The 22249-nt window shown below is 42.7% G+C and overlaps 1 protein-coding gene across 5 annotated transcripts in view; it reads right to left on the bottom strand.

Annotated features, from left to right (window-relative positions):
* COPRS (coordinator of PRMT5 and differentiation stimulator) overlaps window positions 1–22249 on the bottom strand; it is a 126281-nt gene extending 104032 nt beyond the window's left edge. The window contains exons 1-3 of one of the 5 annotated variants that reach the window (XR_003259009.2): window positions 21436–22084; window positions 20622–20879; window positions 11442–11504 (exon numbers count right to left, since the gene is read on the bottom strand). Coding sequence is in view for 3 of the 5 variants with exons in the window: in XM_026099084.2 (XP_025954869.2) it covers window positions 18346–18515; window positions 20622–20879; window positions 21436–21520 (513 nt within the window). In the remaining 2 variants the exon portion in view is untranslated. The other 4 variants (XM_064522690.1, XM_026099084.2, XM_064522691.1 and 1 more) reach the window with 4 other exon arrangements.

The following is a 22249-nucleotide window of genomic DNA, read 5'->3' on the forward strand; positions in this document are numbered from 1 at the left end:
TAGCAGCCTTTCCTACTCTCTGAACTGGATCATGTAATTCAGCCCTAAACATCAGCACTTAAAGTCTGTGGCTATGGCAGTTTCATTTTTCAAACCTACCAGATATTACCCACATGCCATCCTTAAAAATGAAACTAAATGACAGCTCATCCGTAATTATCCTTCTGCTTCCAAGGGCATTTTTAAACAAGTTAGAAGATAACCAAATCTACTAACTTGCTTTTTTCCCTCATCAATTATAGCTGTTGCTATAGGATATGAATAATACAACATATGAATTATGCACATATATTCATAGAGCAGCATATAAGGGAAACTCATATACAGAATACCAATAAATTGTATGACATTTATATTGATCCATTTCAACTTCCCTGTATGAAACATTTATTCATTTTAATTACACATAGAAAACAATGCCACGTAAGTACTACAAATGCTTTTTGAGTTAAGAGAGACCAGACATTTCCAAAAGTTCCATTATGGCTATTGCTTTTTGACTTTTTAAGCTGAGATATCCATCAGAAATCATACAATTAATTTTCACAAGCATGAATAAGTACATGCAGAGAGCAGTTTCCATTATTTTTCTTCATTCCAGAAAGCTTATTATAAAAGCTACCTTCATCTGACCAAGGAACAGACAAAAAAAACCACAGGACTTAAGATGTTCTTCTCTTACATCACCATGTTTGGGGGTGGAAGGAAAAGTTAACTGTTTCGCTTTATATATTTTAACCAGCGTACTGCTGAAGATGTCTTCGCTCAGCGCAGTCAAACCCCTCACTAGCAGCGTTAGTGACGCCCCGCTCCTCTCGCCTGGGTAGCGACCAGCCCCGCCGGATCAAAGACACTGAACAGCTCCAGTCATTGATAATTTGTGAGACTGTTTCTTTCCAGGTCATCAGCTTGAATGGGAAAGCTATTACATACCGAAAGCTGTATGTCCAGCTAAATAACCTGGGATGTCTCTTTTCCTGTGGCAGGCATTCAAAACCCCCCAGATTCACACCTTTGCACGGGGTCTCAGCAGACTGGCCAAGCGCTAACGTTGCGCAGATGCAACAGGCAGAATGACAGAACATGGGCAAAGCAGCGCAGAGCTATTTCTCTCACGTAAACGAAGCAGACCAATGAGTTAGTGTCCAGATTTAACCAAAATACAGTTGGACGCTCCCCACGAGCAGGCCCCTGCTCAAGAGGAGTTCTGTGCCCTGGGCTCCAGCTGCCCTCACAGTCCTGGGAGCGACTGAGCCCGCGGTGATCCTGCTAACTCCACTTCCCCTGCGACCAGACTCGCACCTCAGCCCAACCACCTCTCCCCCAGCACCCTGGGGTCTAACCCAACACAAGCGTTCCCGAGTCCTCTTTGGGGCCCTAGGCCACGGTGGCAGGCAAAGATGCACTACAGACCCCACAGATCCCCCTTGGAAGCCAAGAAACGGCAGAAGGAAGCCCTCAGCAAGCAGGACAAGATCACGGAGGAGAGAGGAGAGGAAGGGAGGACGCTGTGATCCTACACATCCAGTCCAAAAAGCTACAAACACCCCTGCTGCATATATCATCCTTCACACTGCCAGAGCCCAGAAGAGCCCAGGGCGCTCTGGCACAAGACTCGCTTAAGGAGCACATTTTTAAATGAGCATCTGCTGGTCAAAGAGTAGATGCAGGCAGATGCGGCTGCACAACAGGCCATCAGCTTGCCCATCCCTGTTCGGCTCTGGACATCTTACCAAATCACTTGCCCTCAGCCGGGCAGAGCTCAGACGACACATCAAGCCCCGCGTGCTCCAAAGCTGGCAGCCCTAGCAGCACCCCCGTCACCAGTGCACTGTGCTGGATTTACAGGGAGCAGCACCACGAGTCTCCGGAACAGGACGGTTTATGTCTGTGAATGATCTAGCTCAGTTTATTGCACAGGGTTTGACATTTTAAATTAATGTATGCTCTTTACTTAAAGAGGCACAGAAGAAACCCTGGTGAACCATATCATGTCTTTAAGTGAGACCCATAAAAGTAATCCTTGTACCGAGTAGTAATGCTGTCATTTGACTGCATGTTCAATCACTATCATCATTTCTCCTCTAATCCAGGATTTCTGTTCAGCCCTTGCTGATTAGCAGAGCAGATCAGAACTGGACACGACCACACTGCACTTAGACAGCTGAATGCTGCCTCTGTCCTTGGCAGTACCAGTAATGTTGAGATATTCAGACCTTCCTCTTGTCTCTACCTGAGCAAGAAGTACACTGGAACGACAGGCTCAATGCGAAGCTGGTGGCAAGATGCAGGCACCCACTTGTATGTCATTCTCAGCTTCCCACTAATGTTCACTGGAGGATATTCTGATTTATTCAGATAGATTCCCTGCACAACACCCACTTCAGCAAAACAGACACAATACCACTGCAGGCGTCTGCATGGCTCATCTTTCCTCATTAGTCCTGCAAAGCCTGCATTAAGTTTGGAAAACTGCTCTGCTCAAAACCTCTTCACTTGAAATGTATTTAATAAGAACATACATTTTGTCCTTCTATATCGCATATTGCCCACGAGTAGCAACCAGGTCACACACGACTCTTCTGCACGACATGGAGGTTCTGTCATTTTCCAGGGAAGGGGGTCCAGAGGCAGCGAGGTGAAAAGATATGTCCCACACGCGCAAAGGTACATGGCAAAACGAGGAACTGAAGAGAGCACTGCTCATTCCCCTGCCTTAAACTCGATCCCAAGTATCCCTTTTAAGAAAGCAAACACTATCCCCTTGCAGGCGGAGCAGGAATAGAGGGTGCTTGAGAGCAATCCTCCTCAAGCTTTGATGCGGCTCATGGAACTGCAAACACGGCAAGATGTCCCTCCCCAAAAGCCGTGTACTGCGGAGAAGCACGCAGGAGCTAGCTGTCAAGACACACATCTGCAAGCTTCTTCCAGGGTAGAGTGCAGAAGGCAGGAAGACTCCTAAGCAATATATTCTTTCTCAGTGATTTGCCTATCTGAGCAACCCTAGCCATTCCCAAAAATTAGATGCATTTCCAGTTTCCAACACTGAGATCTCAACTCCCTGCAGAGGTTACAGAGGACTGCAGCCATCACTCACAATCCAGTCAGTCTTACAGATGTTATCAATGCCAAAGGCTTCCCCAGGGTCAGAGATAATTTTGGGTCTCATGAGCAAGTTTAGAGCAACTTTGCTTAAATGGCTTGTGAGTTCAGGTTGTCCGATCCACGCTGACACACGGGCTCCTCTCCACTTCCTCCTTGCCGGGTTAAACCCCACTTTGCATTCTGGATTCACCAATATACCTCATTAGTGAAACTCTCCATGTCCTACAAAGCATGGGTCTTCAACAAACCAGTCTGAGATCAAAGGGAATTCCATTGTGTTCTGCTTTGAAATCTGAAGGGTTAATGTAAAACTATAATTTTACTTTGAGCATTAAGGGACAGACGCGACAAGTATTCGCTCCTCAGGCAACTGCTTTGCATCCAACAGAACAAGGAAAATACACCCTGCGCTGCTGTACATGTGGAAAACTGTATCTGGCATGACTATTTCAATGAACTGCAGGACATGTGGTATGAGGTATATGGCAAAGAGACTTCCTCCATCAAAGAAGCATGTAGCAGCCTAAAGTAAATGACATTAATGAGAAAATTCAAACAAGAATATGTCTACAGATCGTTTCTTATTTGGAACCATCAGCTGTCGCATCTAAAAAATTTGCAAGCTCCATTTTCCTACTGAAAAACTAATAGAACATCTCTCCCACTTTATGGATGATACTGTATTTGTTCTTGCTATTCCAAATTACATTGTTAGATTTCAGTTATATTTAGGCAGAGGCAGGATGCCAATGCCATATTCCGTACATCACCAAACCATGCGTGTAAGCACACAAACATCTATACATAAACATGCATATGATTTAGATAAACACATATATACATACAAATGCGCTTTATAAACAGAGGCAGAGCACACCTCAGTCTTCCAGCCTGCAGAGATCCATTCCTCCCAGCACCACCTCCTGCACCACTGGGAGTTTCTAGATACGTTCAAACTTGAAGGCAGTCCTGGGCGTGCTTCGACCCCTGAGTTTTTGGGCCTAGGGCAGATCTGAACTTGCACAGAAAAGCTGCACAGATGTCTCCTCAATTTCCACGTCAGACCTTATCGCTGAAAGAACCAATTTTGTTGGCAGTGGCCAGTGGAAGGATTACGGTGCTTAATACAGACCTAAGTTAACAGCCTTTGGAACAAAGCAGCTTGATTTTTGTTACTTTTATAAAGGAATTTATAATGCCAAAAATCAGAAGGAGAACCAGCACGCATAATAAATTCAGTCTGAGGAAACATCACAAAATTCGTGAGGTCTTTGTCTCCACCTACTGATATGGAGGAATAAAACTCCTTAGAGAAAGGTATGGAATACCTTTCCCATTACGAAAAATAATCTACTCCGTATGGATCACAGTACTTTGACCTTTACCTACCATAAAAGTCAATTGTTACAACAGCTGCTGTTAAAACCTAACATTCAGAGATAACTACAATGTCTTCTTTTACCTAGAATAGAAGAGATCATTAGTCCATAATTATTGCTGAGTGGCAACCATTATGGTTTTATGGTACACTCTTCCTTTAAAATAAGAGGGTTTTGAAATCCAAGAAACTCTGTTGAAAATAACTCACGTCAGCATAAAAGGAGGTTTGGAAACTTCCTGAACAGGAATGAAAATTAAAAGCATTCGCAACAATTTTTTTTAATAACCAACAATTATGTTTAAAAAAAAAACACCCACAAAATTGCAGTCTAAACTCGTATAGGCCTGTGAATACTCTCAGGTGTAAATGCAGCAGGAATTAAACAGAACACTCTTAATTAAAACTGAATTAATCTGTCAAAATCTGGGAGAGATTATAGAGAAGTCTGATCCATGGTTGCTCTATACTTTGCACTTCTTAATTTGACACAGTTTTTCTAAGGATAGCTCTTTCCAGCTATTTTAGCCCTTAGACTGGTTTATTTCTTTTCTACCTGCCATTAAACTTCTGGACAAGAACCTTAAAATAAAGCTTTTCATTGCTAGGGACTTGGGAAGACTTGAGCCAGTGTCTGTCTGAGCAGAAACCGGGGAAGCCCCAGGAGTCCGCTGGAAACGCGATGGAAATGATGGCCCAGGCCAGTGGCAGAGCCGCAGCCACCCTGCGCAGCCCAGATGCACCCCGAGCAATCCGGTGTTTTTCTTTACTCAAACCACCCGAGGTTTCCGATCCTCAGAATGTGTTTGGGCAGCAGACTCCAAGTAATCAGAAAATTGGGAACACAGCTGTCTTGGTGAACAAGCTCCTTCCGAAATATGCCCTGGATGGGCCTAACTCGGTATTTGTACAGATGCATTTGGGAATCACTTGGTTTTCATGACGAGCTACCTTGACTGTATGTTGCAGATCACCTACGAGGGCTTCCAGCTATTTTCAAAACCGTCTGTAGGATTTAAATGATCAATTCTCTGTTTATGTAATATGAAAAAGAAGATATGGATACCTTGATGGCTGTGAAAATAATTAAGTTTTAATCCTGTTTTTCCTCTGTATACAAAAGTGAGTATATTGATTGTTCTCTCTCCAACTCAAGAGCATACGAAGAGAAAAAAGCCTCTTACAGAGCAGGTGGACCTAAAAGGTATTAAAAACTTGAAAGAAGTGTCTTCCACTCAATTCCACAATAGCCTCAGCAAGCTTGATTTTTGCAAGTAAAACAACGTTATTGCAGTAACCACCTATATATTTCATCTGACATAAACAGTTTCATACAGCAACTAGGACATTTTATGCTCATATCCAAGCTGCAGCAGGAGTCGCGGCTGATACTACCTCATCACTTGTTTTTCAACCTCACTGAAGGAAGCCTTCAAGCCCTTCTAATGCAAAAAGGTTGGAGCCAGCACAGATGACGACGGCTCTGGCCACACGTGGTACATTTGAGACCTGCATCCTCCTCCTCTGTGGATGCAGCAGGCTGAAAGGAGTCATTGCACGTCCCTGCAGCTGCATCGCCTTAGCCCACATCAGACAGGATCGCGAGGAAGGGAATGGGGAATTCTGCCATCAGGAATGCCGTGGCTTGGCCAGATGTGCATGCACGCAACAAATGCCTGAATGCTTTCACATATCCTGTCAGATTTGTCTTCTTGAAGGGCAAAGCTTTGCAGCTGTAAAGTCGGTTGACTTAATTCAGCAAACACTTTCCCTCCATTACTTATTTACATACACGCACAATCATAAGCAGCAGTTCCAAATCAGATAAAGAGGGTTTGATAATGCACAGAAAATCCACATCCATAACAAGAGAGCCTTTGTTGCATAAAAACCGTAGAGGACATGGCGGGAACACCTAAACACGCTCTTGGGCTCTTTGTTATAAAGGAAACAATCCCTAACAAAAGCAAGCAGTGTCAAAAACACTTGGTCTTTGACCTTTGCTAGGCAGACATGCTGCTAGTGCAGGCCAGATGCCAAAGGAAAAAAACAAAAGGATTTTCGCTCTGCTTCACACTGTTTTGTTTTTATAACCTTGCTAATATTGTCATTTATTGAGCTCAGCAAGGAAAGCTGCAGAGAAATTATCAAACAGGATCTTACTCCAGGGCTCATATCCATCCCTTTACAAGAGCTGTATTTTCTTAGGGATTCACAAACGTTCTGCAGCCACAACGGGGGCAGCACCAGGCACTTGGGAGGAAGGGAGCCCTTACAGAACAGTAGTGGCATATCTTGACCACAGAAGTCATACCTTCTTAACCTTTCCGTTTACTGGTCAAGTTGTACTTTACAGCAGAAGCGCTCAAGAGTAAATGCAAGAGTCATTTCGAGAACAAGTGGGCATAAGCCCCTCATAAACAAAGATGCAACTACGCATCCTCTTGATAGCATGCACCAGAGACCCACCACCATATGTGTTAGAAGTTTATCCACATTTGGTGGGTCCCTGTGAGCTGCACTTGTCCTCCAAGGAAAGGATGGTCACCTCTGCCCTAGAGTATAGATCTGAAGAATATAAACATAATGACATTCAGTTCAAAGAGGCTGGGAAAAAGAAGCATGTGTTTTGAGAGCAGCAGTATGTCTGGCTTTTCTGACTCCTTATGGCAATGAGTTCCACCAAGCAAATCATGCTCATTAAAAGCACTTTTGAAAGTTCTATTTGATTATCCTAAAAGAATTAAAAAAAAAAAAAAAAGAAAGAAAAGGAAAAAAAAAGAAAAAGTGTGCTCCTTTGAAGTAAAATTCATTGCAGCCCTAAAGCTAGTGATGCTTTGGTAACCATAGCAACATTATATTTTTTTTATTATAAATTTTAAAGATATTTAATTTGAAAAATCACAGACTGACATTCAAGCCATTTTTTCCAGTGGACGCAGGCTTTTCAATACATGAAGCCATTCATGGTCACCGCCAGTGAATTCTGAAGCACTTACAACACAGCTACCTTCAAAATGGAATTTTCGCAACAGCCTTGACAAAGAAAATTTGCTAAGTAGTTTCTACTTTTGCTATTATTGCCCGTGGCAACTCTTCCCCCTCCCTTTTTTTTTTTTTTAAGCTAAGTCTAGTGTTTGCAAATGTTCATTTTTTTAGGACAACAGAACAGGCAGTGTTCTGTGGTGACTAACTCAAAGCTGTTAAATAGCATTTGAAATATTTTGTCTTCCAAATCGTGTTCAATACCAAAGTTATTCTGAAAGTATGCAACTGTATGGATGAAAGATTATTGAATAAAGCTGGCCCTGAACTATACTGTAAAGTGTTGCATCAGAATAAAATCCACCTGCAAAAGACCTCCTGAAACTTGCTGCTGAAGACAAGACTGCTAAGCAAGAAAAAACATGTTCTTTATTATTAGTGAACTTGATGAAGCACTCAGGCGTGGAGACTTACTTTACCACTGAAGAAGAAACTACATTCCTCTAGTATGCTGCAGACTGCAAAAAGCTTGAAAACAAGCAACCATTTCACAGAATCAGAATTTTCTCAAGATGATTATGACAGTTCTTGAACATGATGTATTTTTCGGTGGAGAGTCTATCTCTGTCAGATCTCGAGCGTATTAAGATTTAAATATCCACAGTCAGCATGTTAATAAAAATATCAGCATTGAGAATTTGAAGTTACAAGAAATTTAGGATAGGTCACCCTGTATCACAGCATGTTCTATCAAGGTGTACCAACGCTGTCATATTTCAGAGGACTTCATCCTAGAGTACTAGTTTGCTACTAGAGTGCTGGTCCATGCTACCCTGTTTCAGGGTGGGAACATGGAGATAAGAAGTCTGGTACGCATGTATGTCATGTTCTCTCATTTAGTACAGCCACTGCCAGCGAGCTCCAAAGGGAGTGGAGGCATCCAGAACATGGGTTTGATTTGGCCATCCCGTCAGGACCAGGGTCCTACCAAAGACGGGACAGATAAAACTTGGTGCTTCATCTCACAAGAAACACAGAAAATGGGAGAAGTATCACCACTTTCATCAGCACCTGATGCATCTAAGAATATACAAGAAAAAAAAGATGTAGATTTTAGTGCTCATATTCTATTAAACAATGCCATAAAGGCTAAACACAACCAGGAGCTCCACACAAGATCCAAGAGAGAGTAGAGACTACTTAGCAACAAAACCGGTCTTAAAATTCTCTTGCCATCATTATTATTGTTTCTGAAACCAGTAACAGCTTTTCACTCTTATATTTCACTGTAAGAGTCCTCAAAGGGCTAAAATAATACTTCCATTTGCACAGGTCAGGAAGATAACATGCGAGAGATTCTGCAAGAGCAATAGTACTTTTCGTGCAAGGCTTCCAAGCTCTACAGAGATTTCAACTAAACTACATAAAAGCCCAGTGAGCCATGGTAATTAACACTCAAAATAGAACTCAAAATTAGTACTCAAAATCTGTAAACAACATAGATTTAATCTAATGCTACAGAAGTAGTCTGCAGAATAGCTGTCCTTCACTCTCAAGTACAACATCACAGCGCTCTTCTCAAATGACTACCACTTTTTGAAGAGAGCTAAGTTTGCAACAACAGCCTAGGTTCCCTGCTCCCTTTGCAATACTATCTGCAAGGAATTTCCAGCATGTCTCAAACAGGCAACAGTCAGCTCTTAAATCACTGTTCTGATCCCTACAAATGGGTTGGAAGGGGATGAACCTGTTTGTGTCATGGACCAGTAATACTCAGCTATGAACATTACCACGTGGCACAGTGCACAGCAGTCGCCAAGGCTGCTGCTTGCCTGATGCAGCAGAGAACTTCAGCTCCAGATTCCTGAATCTCATTCTCGTTCCCCATGCAGGAAATCCCTCATCTTCCAAGCATAATTTTATTCCTACTAAATTCAGATAGCACTAGTTGGTCTGCACGGTTCAAACCCAGATTTCCTCATCCCTACAGCTAGCTCATACTCTTAAGAGTGAGGGCTACCAAAACCTGGTGATGTACACAAGCTACTTGCTCCTTCAGTCCGACAGCTCAATCCAGCAGCCCTGACGTGAACTTTTCCTTACCTCCTAGAACATCATCCTAAATGTATTAGCATAATCAAGATAAAATGAATGCCAAATCCTGTAATCCTACTTATTTTAAGCAAAGAATTCAGCTATCTATGCAGCAAGTACCTATTCCTAGATTGCCGTCCCCAGGAAGAGATGCAATGAGATCCCTCGGGTGGAAGTTTGGAATAGCCAAGAATAAAGAAACATCCTTGTTATTATTAGAACATGGAGGATATTTGATAAGACATGGAGAAAACAGCTGTTGCCTACATCATTAAAATAGCATTGCACGGTCAAACAGAACCTGCACAGATTAATCATGGGAAGAAGTGCTAAAAATAAATATCCCCCTCTCCTCAGTGTAGTATCTAAGGTAACATTCCACAAGCAAGTACAGCAAAAAAAAAAAAAAAATAGGGCACTCTGCTTAAACTAGAGAAGGCAAAGCTCTCTGCTCAGTTAGGTGAGACTTCAATTAATCAAAGAGGAAGTAATCAAATCGGGTTTGAAGTGTGCTCCAGTGGTGAAAATGAGCCCAGTTACTGCGCTCTGCGTCTCTTTGAATGTTCTGCTGTATTTACCGCTTTTCAGCCTCCTCCCACACTGATTGTTGGTACAATCCTCGAGTTGTTACACAAGGCAGAAGCTATCATAATAGTCAGAGGACATATTTCTTCTTCTCTTCAGCTAGCACCCATAGCTGGGACTTAGTACTATAGGTAGAAACAAAAACTACACATATCCCCAGGCAGAAGCAGCCACTGGGAACAAAAAAAAGTCAAAAGAGGAGAAGAATCTTTCCAAAAAGAAAATTCAAGCAGAGAGTGAAACACAGGTCATAGTGATAAGCCCTGAAACCACTAAAACCCTACTGCCAGGCCTTGAGGACTGACATGTGATGGAAGCCATCACCACAGCCTTAGCAACCATCCAAGACCGAGGCAAGCTGAATGGGAATAGCTGAGCGAACCTTGAAAGGGTATGTCGCAAAAGAGGCTGTTTCCCCAGTACCCAGAGTCTCAGTTATGGAACAGTTAAGTTAATTCTCAAGATACTGAACGAACTTGGCCCTTTTGTTTATAGGCAGTCAGGATCACAAAGGCAGGGTGCTACCGGTGTCCCCAGTCCTGTATCGCCAAACAGCCGGGCTGCTACGTGCTGGCCAAATGGCCACATCTGCTCTCTTTTCAAGTGGAACTCAATTAAAAGAAGATTACTGTAATATGTAACATATAAGCAACAGAGACGTGGCCGATTTAAGACTGGTACATCCTTCAGAGTTACACCTTGCGGAGGAACAGAAGGTGCCTTGGGCAGTAAAACCGCGTTCCTGCTAAAGGCCTCCCTCACTGCCAGTGCGAGGTGCTCATTTTATGCAGGCATTCCCCCACCACCCTGCACTAGAGAAACCCGGCTGCAGTTAATGGGACAGACGATGGAAACTCCCCATTCTTTGGTCTGAGAATTACCTCTGTACATAATTAGAAACACCATCATTAAAGCCAGAATGCTCCAAAACTGCAGACAGGAACCAGACACACAAGTATTCCTATAGGGCTGCAATGCACTTCAGAGACCACATAAGAAAAGCCTGATCTCAAACCAAATCCCAGATCTGTCAGAAGAACAGTTTGACCATTTCTCTATAAAAGAGCAAATTAAATCTAACCCACCCACTAACATGACTACAGAGGATAGAACTAAATGTAGTTTCTCCGCCCGAGAAACTTTTATGTTTCTAGCCAGTTTCTAATGGCTTTATTTATAATGTCTGACCCATCCCACTGAGAACACCAGACTCTTCTGGCAAAGTACAAGCTGCAGAGTTAGACGCTCAATCAGATAAATCAAGTGCAAACGATGCAGAAAAGCAAGAACTCACCAAATCAGAAGATAAAAGGTGTTTCAGCCTGGGAAAATAATGGCTTGTTTGAAGAATACAGAACTGAAAGTAGAGAAAAACATTACATTGAGAGCAAGGGGAAATTTCATATTCTAGCAAATCCAGTAGTAACAACAGACAAGAAAATGCTGATGGCTTCTGCATTAGCACGATGGCTGTTTACAGGCTCCACTTTTGTGCATTCATTTCAGATTACCACTCATCCAGCTTCAGGTGGACAACATAATGAGCTAACCACAGTTGAAGCAAAATTCGCAAGCTTCCCTTAAATGTTGTTGCCCTGTACTATGGAGAAGGAAGCAACTTCTTCTCGTATTTACTGACCCTTTCTTGGGGGCTGCACAAAGCAGACAAATTTGAGAATCAAGGATTGCCTCCCTTCTTCCCTTCTCTGGGTCAGCCCCCATGCCCCTGCAGAAAGCTGCCGTATTGTGACAAACATTCACATTGGCTTCCTTAAGGAGAGAGGGCCAAACAACTCCATGTGCTTCTTCAGGTTCGATACCAGGCTCTAGTACCAAACATGTCCCCCTCCCAGACTGCTTCTGGCTTCCACCTAGGGACAAGGGCTTATCACAGCAGATCAACACTCCAGCTACTATTTTGTTCAACATTTCATGTTCTTACATGTAGTTATTAAACTGGTACTTACAGCCTTAATTTGGCCATGAACTAAGAGCTTATTAACGCTATGATATCAACGTGGAAGAAGAATTTATTCTGACACAAGAATTGCTTGGCTGTATCCCGGGCAGGGGTGTTAGGCTACATGACCAAAGCGATCCCTCTGACATACAGCCGTTACAAGTTTAAAATAGCAGCTCTACTAGTTTATTTTCCCCCTTGCAGGCTCCCCCTTTTCCCTTGGGGAGCTTTAAGAGGGATTCTGAACTAGTATTCAAAAATCATACAGTTTTTTATATGAGACCTGGTATCTCTAGTAAAATGCAGTAAATGAAGCAACTGGAGCTGCAGAAAATCCTCTGGCTTCAAGCAGAAGCAGCTAACAGGTGTGCACAGCATAAACCCCAAACTTGCCTTGCAGTCCTTCTCTAAAGATATTTTATGTTCACAAGAGGTGCCGTTCTGGAGCAGATGCTATTCTGAAGTTTTGCAACATTATCCTCTTAGGGCTATATCAAATGCAGACAAAACACTTAGCGTGTTTCTCTCCTGACAGAAAGGACCACTTTGGGGGCCATTCGGTTCAGCCCCCAGCTCCCTGCAGAGGTTCCATCTGAGCCACTACCAGCTCGGTATTAACTAATGCCGAACACCTCAATACGAATAGGCTTGTAATTGCATTGGCTTCCAGTGGCTGCCTACCCAGGCTAGAAAGTAACTGAGATCTAGCGCTGAACAACGTTCCAGTCTATTACCGTTCCTCCCAAAAATTACTTCTTAGGACAATCTCCAAGATATTTTGATTTGATGCCCATACTTCTGTTGGAAGTATCAGCTATTCCTCTGGCTTTGCTACGGCAATTCTAGCCACACTAGCGTCACAAGCATTGTGCAGATCTGCTCAGCTAAAATACTTTTCCCTGTTATTACTCCAGTTGCACAGAAGGAGGTGTCACTCTCTGCTGCGGAGTACAGGTCCTGCTTAATCACTGTCTCACTCCTATTTACTTTCCCAGAAGCATTTGAGCATGTAAGATACAGAGCAGCAGACGGAGTTACACAATTCCCAGCCAACTGCAGCCAGCTCTACATTATAACACTGCCCATTTATTTACAACCCAGTAAGGAGGCGTCTGGACAAAAAACACAGATGAAATATTACTTCTGCTGTGATCGAATCGTCAAAAAAGACAATATATTTCCCAGCATGTGTTAAGTAACTGAAAGAACAATTCCTTGGTGAGAATGTAAGGGCTCTGAAGTAGTTCCAGAGGCAGAGATAGAACTACTAAATAACTCGTTTAGTGTCAGAACAAGAGCTCATATTACTGACACTGATTAAAATTATAAAGCAGCATAGTGAGAACTCAAAGTTCTGTGGTACTCTAGGTCTCCCATAAAACGTATTGCTCAATTTAAATATTAGTAAGCACCAATAGCTAAAAAAGGACTGAGCAGAATTAACTGGCATTTCCTCTTGAGGGAAATAAATCAGCCAATTGAGCCCCCAGTTTCACAAATGAATATGTGCAACCTAATCAGTCTTAAATTCATGCACCATGTAATTAAAAGATTTTACAGGTCTAAATACGGAAGCTGTAGGCAGATCAAAAATGGTTGAATTCAGGCCGAAGAATCAAGACTTGCTAAACTATACAGAGATCAACTTTCCTAGGCTGAATTTGGCTACACATCCTGAAATTAGCTATCCTCAAAGAGGAAAAAAAACAACCTCCAAAGAAACAAATACAGGCACTGAGCCACATTTGTGGGTTTTTTTGCTCCATGAAGGTCAACAGAGCTACAATGACTGTAAAGAGAGTCCATTACATCAAGAGCTAAAATCTCCTGCAATAATGAAACACTAACTGTGAGCAGTAGCTCAGAGGTATCACCCGGTACTGCACAGGGGCAGATGTGACAGACCTGCCGCTTGGGTAATGAGCTGCAACAGTTTATGCCAGCTGAGGGTCTGTCCCAAATGCCGGAAGGAAGCTGTTTTCATGACTAAACCCGAATATTTGGACTGTGTGCTTTGCAGCTTTTTATAGTGGGTTACACAGTTTCTTTTGCCACACTAGGAAACTCCACTAGGAACAGCTGGTAACTGCCAGGACTAACAGCTCCACCACAATCTGATCCTCCAACGCGCGAGTCTCCGACATGTATGTTTGCAATAACAGGACCACAGAGGGCAAGAATCGCAGGTTTCCTTCCTGCGCCTGCAGAAGCTTACCCACTCGCTTCACAAAACGACCTTGCTACAATGGGATCTAAATTGGAGTCCTCGGAAGCAGCAGATGGTCAGGATGGGCTGCTGCCATCAGCATTTTTCCTTCAGTCTGTGAAATTATTCACATAGTCCCACTCAGTGGAGGCGTTTTCTCAGCTTAAGAGCCAAAGCACACTAGTTTAAAGAAGGGACAACACAACAGCCAAGCAGTAGGGTCTTTTTTTAAAAAACACTAAAATGGGCTGGATATTGTGGTCATGTAAGAGCAAGAAACCGGTACCCCAATCTGATGAATGAATTAAATGCTGTACCTTATCAACAGGAAATATGAACACATTTCCTTTAATTATTTCCTCCTGCAAATCATTCCCTGTAGGTCTCAAAGGAAACAACAGATGCACCCAAAACAAGTTTTAGTTTCTTTGCTGGTCAGTTCAAAGAAAATGTAAAACTCTTTAATAATAACACCTCACTGTTTAAACAAAGCTTCTCGTCCACAGAATTTGAAGTGCTTTACAAAGAGGCTATTATCGTTATCTCCATCTGTAAAAAGGGGAAATGAAACAGAAGATAACAGGAAAGCAAGGGCACACTCTGACTTGCGCTCTGCTCATCTTCTGGGTCACTGTACTACACCATTCTAAGCCAAGCCTCCCCCACAATGTAAACCCAAACATTAACCTGCAGTAGAGCCTTTTGCCTTTTGAATGGCATTTCATACTGAAGGTACAGAAGGGGGAATCTCATTACAGATGTATGCAAACAACTGAGAAATCTTTAACACTTCTCATACATTTTCAAACCGACTTACATACTGCCAATGTGTTTCTTGCATGCACAGAATATTTACAGTCTTCGTCCTGCACTGGGACTCTCTTCCCTTCTTTCATTTGAACAGAATGAAGAGTTGATTCTCTTTGCTTGAATTGTTGGTTCATATGCTACCTTATGTTGTTTCTAATTGCAAGATATTCTTGCCTAGAATGACATGCTTGTGTCAACACAAAACAGACTCGGTGCAAGATTCCCAATGGAATTTGAAACACTCTGTAGTGCAGAAATATTAGAAACCATGAGCTTGGTTTCAAATCCGTCCAGGGAGAAGCATTCTGAGAAGGTTGCATCTGGTTTTCTAATCCCACTGAAGTTTGATAGTATTCAGATCAGTCTTTACACTAAGCCCCTTCCCTAACAAGCAGGGCCAAGATGAACAAAGTTACATTTGCCAACATATCCCTAAAGAGAGCAACACATCTCGGTTGTGAAAGCCTCACATCTTAAAAAACACACCCACACACGGCTGCGGGGAGGTTGTGGTCAGTTTTAACCTAAAAGGAAAACTGAAAACTAATCGCAGATCTTTTAAGTTTACAGTCATTTAACACACAAACAGCTTGGCAAGGCAGCCATTCACAACCATTTCTCCTCAAATAACAAAACAGTCCAGATAGACGAGGCTGATTCCAATTAGAAGTATAGGCTGAAAAAACAAATTTGATTTGAGATGAGCCTTCCATTTATGCAGCACATAAGAAAGGGCTTGGAGACTGTGGGACTGATGGAATTCTGGAACCATACAGGAAGAAATCAACCTAATCATTTTTAAGGACTCTTTTGTTATCCTTTTAAGTCATAATTCTCAAGAAGGAAGCTTTGCTTCTACAGAATTCTGTTAGCTTCATCTTTATTAAATCCTATGGGATGTCTCCCTCAAGCATAGTAAAATATATATATAGAGAGAGATATAGATATATATAGATATATAAAGCCCAAAGTCAACTGATGTTCTTTTCTCAGCCATGGGAGAAATTTTTCAGTCCAGTAAGTACAATTTGAGGGTGAAATAAAAAAGGAGAAACTAATCAGGGCCATGAATCAGGCTCACTGGGGAAAAACAGGGCTGTGCAGAACCCAGATCTAAATAGCTATTGTAATGTCAGAAATCCAGCCCAGGGATCTGACACTTTCTGGTGAAGTTTATTGCCAAATGAAAGCACACTTACAGAGTAGACAATTTTTTGCTGCCCTCTGCAGGGTAGCATTGAGCACTGCCATCCTTGAAAGTAATAAATGGGCTTAGAAAATAAACAATGCTTTTTCAGAGGAACTTTTATTATCTAGTGGTACACATTGTTACTTCAAAACTAATCTGTACTCAATATATATTTATTTATAGTGCATTTATAAATGCAGAGCAGCAACTTTAATCAGTTGGTGGTCAGTCCTAGTTACACTCTGAGTTTCATTTCTGTTTTCTAGAAAGAGAAAGACGCTGCTATATATCCAAACCTGAAGAGTCTGGCACAGTCAATTCTTACTTCTGTTCCACAGAGGCAAATGCAGCTCCTAACTAAAATGCAGACCTCCACTCATCATAAGGAGCAGTGAACTGTCTCTAACACGCAGCAGTCAGGCATAGAACAAAACCCACCTCCTAGGCCAGAGAGCACAGCTAGTACTTTCCTGCTGTGCAAGGCTAAGAACAAAGTTAGAGTGTGCTTTTGCTGTATATGCATGTGTCCTGGAAGCATGCTGAAGTAACTTCTGATGGAAATATTACTCCTTAGAGCACTCCATCACACAGGAATAAAAGAACAAATTGTCTTCGCTGCAACCTCACCTCTAGGCTTCCAGCCTTTACTTGGATTGTTTGCTAGGGACTAGTATTTAACCAGAAGCTGCAATGCACCAGAAAAGACTCTTCCAAGCTCTTGTCCTCCTCTACTCTCAAGGAAAAGATTAAGGAAATATTACTGTGTCATTCACTTCCTCCTTCCAAACTAATATTTCAAATTATTTCAGTCTCATGTACTGAATGATTAAAAAACAAATAATCTTCCAATGCTAAACGTTAACTCCTTGACTGAGAATAAACAAACATGGCTACTGTGCTTCAGTATCAACAGTGTCAAAACACAACATCTTAAAGTTCTTGAAAGAAAAGTTATTAATGAAACATTACCTAAGCCATCAGCCACTCAATCCACTTACATACTTCATTTGAGAACATTTCCTTTAACTCCAAAGCAAGGGCAAGGGGGATAGTGTTCTAGTTCCAGCTGTTCCCTTAAGAGGCATTTTGCAGATATTTTGTGTTGCCATTTCCTCACTTATCAAAACACAAACACCACCACAACAAAAATATCAGCAGTGAATTAAGGTTCATGACACTTTCTGCAGGACACGCTGAGATCATATACTGCAAGACACTATATAAGCACTGATATTTTCTTCCTCATTACATGTCTGACATCACATGAGGATGCCATAAAGACAACTGTAAGACTGGAGGGCAATACACCCAAATACAAGAAAGTCTGATGTGCAGAAAGCTCTGCTGGAAGGCAGAGCCTTAAACACCCAGCATTCTTACTAGGTACAGCAGGCCCAACTATCCAATCCTCATTAATGTCCACAAGTGTAAGAGCAAAATGTGTATCAAATGCTTAGAACTCATTCATACTGAAAGGCATAAAAAAATAGAAATAAAACAATTCATTCTGTATGCGTCATGGCTAATTTTGTCAAACACCAGAATTAGATAGGGAGTGAGAAACTGCAACATAGCATTACAATACAGGAGTTGAAAGGAAGAAGAGTTTTTAAAGCTATCTGAACCAATCTGATAGCATCAAATGGAAAGGAAAGAAAACTACAAGTTAACATGCTGATCCCAGTGTGTCAGCCTGTATAAAACTGGCTACACTTGGCAATCAAGCTGATGTTTAGAAATCAAATACTTCCTCCCAAGCAGTCCATCAGCAACAATGTAGAGCTATATAACACAAAGAGCAGTCCAGAAACGAATGACTCCTTACAGCCAGCACCTGCACTCTGGTTCCTAGAGGTCAAGCATGGCCAGCTTACATACACCTCAGGAACAGCCTAAGAAAAACTTCAGAGATGGTGCAGCACTTCTGACCTCATACACAATTCTGCAAGCAAGCCAAAGCGCTTGACATGACTTATTCAGTGAAGAACACAGTCCAACTCAGAGGCCAAATTTAGTTCTGACCAGGGGCAACCTCATTCTTCAGCATCATCAAACTGGCCAGTCTCAGTCATTCTAATTGGCGATGTAAAAGCAACACAAGCTGCGTGGTGACACCCTGGGTTGTACACTGAATCCTCTCGCCATGAATATGAGGCCAAAAGATTATTTTCCTGAAAGCTTCCACAGTGGAGATCGCCAGCATCTAAAGAAGATCAAAAAAGAAATTTAAACCATGGAAGGTATTTAGAAAACTAGTGGTGTAGCGTAGCAAGTTATTTTGCAGTTCTACAGCATCTTCCAGTCAAGAATTTCAATCTGATCTACCAGCACTAGTGAAATGACCCTACAAACAAAGCAAACAGAAAGCTGAGTTTGGCAACAGATTCATTTTAAAGAAGGCTCTTGCCACAGAGACAGCTTAAAACAGTTTTCCCAAAAGCTCAGTCACATGCCTGGATCCAGAACATCCAACACCAGCTCTTACGATTCATGCAGTTCTTCCACATTCTCTGCAGGTATAAGAGGCTCACAAAGCCACAACACTTATTCTCCGCAACCACATCCCCAATTAGGAGCCCCCAAACCTTTCAAGGACAGGGTCAACCAGATGGAAATGGAAGAATAGATCCTGTAAATGCTAGTTCTAAGCAACATGTCCACTAGCCTAGAACTAGCCTATTAGAAGTCTAATAAACTGGTTATTTAACAAACCTAGCACAAAAATAAGGCAAAGTCCTTTTAGAGAAGCAAAAGATTTCTAGCCAGCTGATACAGAGGAGACTAAGCAAATGAAAAGCCCAGATTATGGGGCAGCAGAGGACCCAACACAATATAGCACCTTGCCATTTTTACAATAGCACTGCAGAACAAGCCATCAGAGCAAGCATTCTCAAAAGCAATTAAAAATAAAAAATAAAATAAAAAAATAGGACTGACCAAGCACTTTTTTGATTTGCAGCAGTTAACAACTAAGATAACCATAATCAGGATCCTTCATAAGCACCTGAACCCAGTAATCAGAACTTCCTCCCACTAAACTCATGAGGGCTTGAAGAGAATAAGCTGTAAGGAAGGATGAACTAATTAAACACAGGAAAAGAAGAAAACTTGTGATAGTTTCAATCAAAACTAGCAATTTTAAAACATTACATAAATTTGAGCAGATGACAAGGATGAAAAGGATATCCCAAAAAGGAAGGAAACATCCAGAACGGAAACAGCAACCAAAAAGGAAACAGCATTTTTCTCAGATTACCCAGCATGAAAAGTCAGCACTGTATTTTCACTTTAAAATTAGAATGATTCTATAGGAAGACCACAAAAGCTTTCCCAGATCCTTCTACTGCCAACCTGTGGAACTCGAATACTACAGCCATCTGCAGAATGATAATAAACTGAGAATTGATATTTCCTACGCAAGGAGCTGTTTGTGTTAATTCCAAGAGATGCATTCTAGTGAGAAAAGGGGAAATGATACCATTCTACGTCCACAAAAACTCAGCAGGTTATCATTCACTATTGGCTAAACACGGTCCATTTGTTTTATCCTAATATACAGCCTGACAAATAGAAGGTTTAGAGACTCAGTTCAAAGCAAGAGTCATTATTAAACTTTTTAAGAGCAGAAGGACTAATACTATTGTAAAGATGGTGGTGAAACTGCCATTACCACCTTTGTCCGTGGGACTGATGAGAATGTAGTCAGTTACATGCACAAATATTTGCAGAATTAAGCTTAAAAACAAACATCCAACAGCAACAACAACAAACCACACTGGACAGAGACTGAGTACTTGTACCATTCACCTCCAAAGATCTCCATGTCTAGAGGGACATTACAGTTGTATAATCTGGATGAATTTTTCTGGAGTGAAGGAGGACTTTTTTTGGTTTTGGGTTTTCTTTTTGGTTTTTTTTTTGTTTTCTTTTTTACACAAAAGATGTTACATTCCTGCAGTCCCTGAAACTGTCTCTTCTGCTTCAGAATAACAAAGATTCACTACAGAGTCCTAGCCTCTCCAGAGAAACTCCATACACAAACAGCCTTCCTTTTACCATCCCACTCCTTAAGAATTCAATTGCTCAAGCAAAAAAGGAGTTGCATGTAAACTAGACAATACTGCCTTTAAATCTTGTATTTTACAAGAAAATAAAATTATGCAATACAAATTCATGAGGTAAACCTTTTAAAAAAAACCTACACACTTCCCAAAATAAAACATGGAGTTATTTAAACCCATTCACCTGCAAAGCATCTGCCTCCAACCATGTACTAGCCAAAACTCAAACGAAGTAAGTTTGTACTTACCATAAGGATTAAATTCAGAATCTTCCAGCTCTTTATCCCAATCCTCCACCTCATACTCAGCAGCAGTTTGAAGCTCAGGAAAAACTGCAGCCCCAGGCACACTGGATGCTTCACCATCCCAGTCTTCCAGATCAGAGCAGAAGTGAGCAGATTCAACTGAAGATCCACTAACATCTTTTTCATAGTGAGATATATCAGAGAATTCACTTTCTTGAGCCTCGCTATCAGCAATATTTGGAATATTCTTCGGTAAACATTCTAAAAATAACAGCAAGAGCCAACAGAGAGCCTCAGGAATTAAACAGGAACAATGAAATGCTTCACATGCAATGACTTTTCCTGGTATATGAAAGGACAGCACCTTGTGGCTACAAAACTAATCTTAAGAGATGCAATTTCATTCAAAGCCTACCCTATGGCCTGCTACCACTACCGTAGCGCTTCAGGTTTCAGCTGCTTGGGACCATCAGACACGGGCCTGCATCCCAACACTCGCCCAAAGCAGGATCTCCCACAGATTCCTGCTGGAACTTAACTCCTTAAACTGCGCATGGGACCCAGCAGCCCTATTTCACCACATTCAACCCTTAGTATTTCTTAAGTGAGTTACTTTGAAAAGCCACAGCTCTGGTCTACCCAGACAGGACTTTCTGTAGTATTGATTAAATACTCTTGTACCTAGGAATCCATATCTAAACAGAAACCATAACTCGAGCCATTTCTCATGCATAACCAAAGAGTTTTAAGTAGCTTTCCTTGAGCATGAACTTCATCACTCGCTTCCTCTTTGCTTGCCCGAGTATTTTAGGCTTACCTTTCCTGGGCTTCCAGGTCGCAGTGCCCCCTTGGCCGGGGAGCTGCTCCTCCTCGAGGCGCGCGTACCCCACGGCGGCAGCCATCACCTACGAGACAGTTTGGAAGGACCCAGTCGCGCCTCCCGCCGAGGCCTCCCCAGACTCACCCGGGTCCTTCAGCATTTGGGCGTTTCTGAGCCCTCGCACGTGATCGAATTGTTTGTTCCCTTGATGAGTCAGAGGTTTTTAAACCAGACAGCTTTCCATTTCGGAAAGTGAATCTGCCGAGGGCTGGCTCACGCTGCTGCCATCAGTCATGTCAAGCAGCGGCCAAAAAATAGTAATTAAAAAAAAAACAGAAAGCAGACTTTTGGGTCACAGCAGTCATCTCGCTGCTGCCCTGAATGGCAAAAGAAGCGGCAAAACTGACCCGGGTTACGTCAGCTCGGGACACAAAGGTGGGAACGAAGACGGGCAATGGAAGGGGAAGCAGGGGCCGAGGGAGAGGACCAACGGGCGCGACGCCGCTGCCCCGCGGCGGCCGGCAGGCCAAGGACGGAGCCGGGCACCAGACCCGCCGGAGCCCCGAGGCGGGAGGCGCCCAGCCGGCAGCACCCCGCGGGGCCGAGGGTCCCCCGAGGGGGAGGCAGGCAAACCCCGTTACCCGCCGCGTCCCTCACCACAAGGGCGGGCCGCTTCGAGGCACAACCTCCGCCCGGGGGGCAGCGGGGGGACGGGACGGGCCCGCCGCCGCCTCACAGCGCCGCCAGCCGCCTCCCGCGAGCCGCGCCCGGCCCCCCGGAGCCCGACCCACCTCCACAGCGGCTCCCGCCC

This window comes from Dromaius novaehollandiae, chromosome 18 (genome assembly GCF_036370855.1).
Source record: "Dromaius novaehollandiae isolate bDroNov1 chromosome 18, bDroNov1.hap1, whole genome shotgun sequence".
NCBI lineage: Eukaryota > Metazoa > Chordata > Aves > Casuariiformes > Dromaiidae > Dromaius > Dromaius novaehollandiae.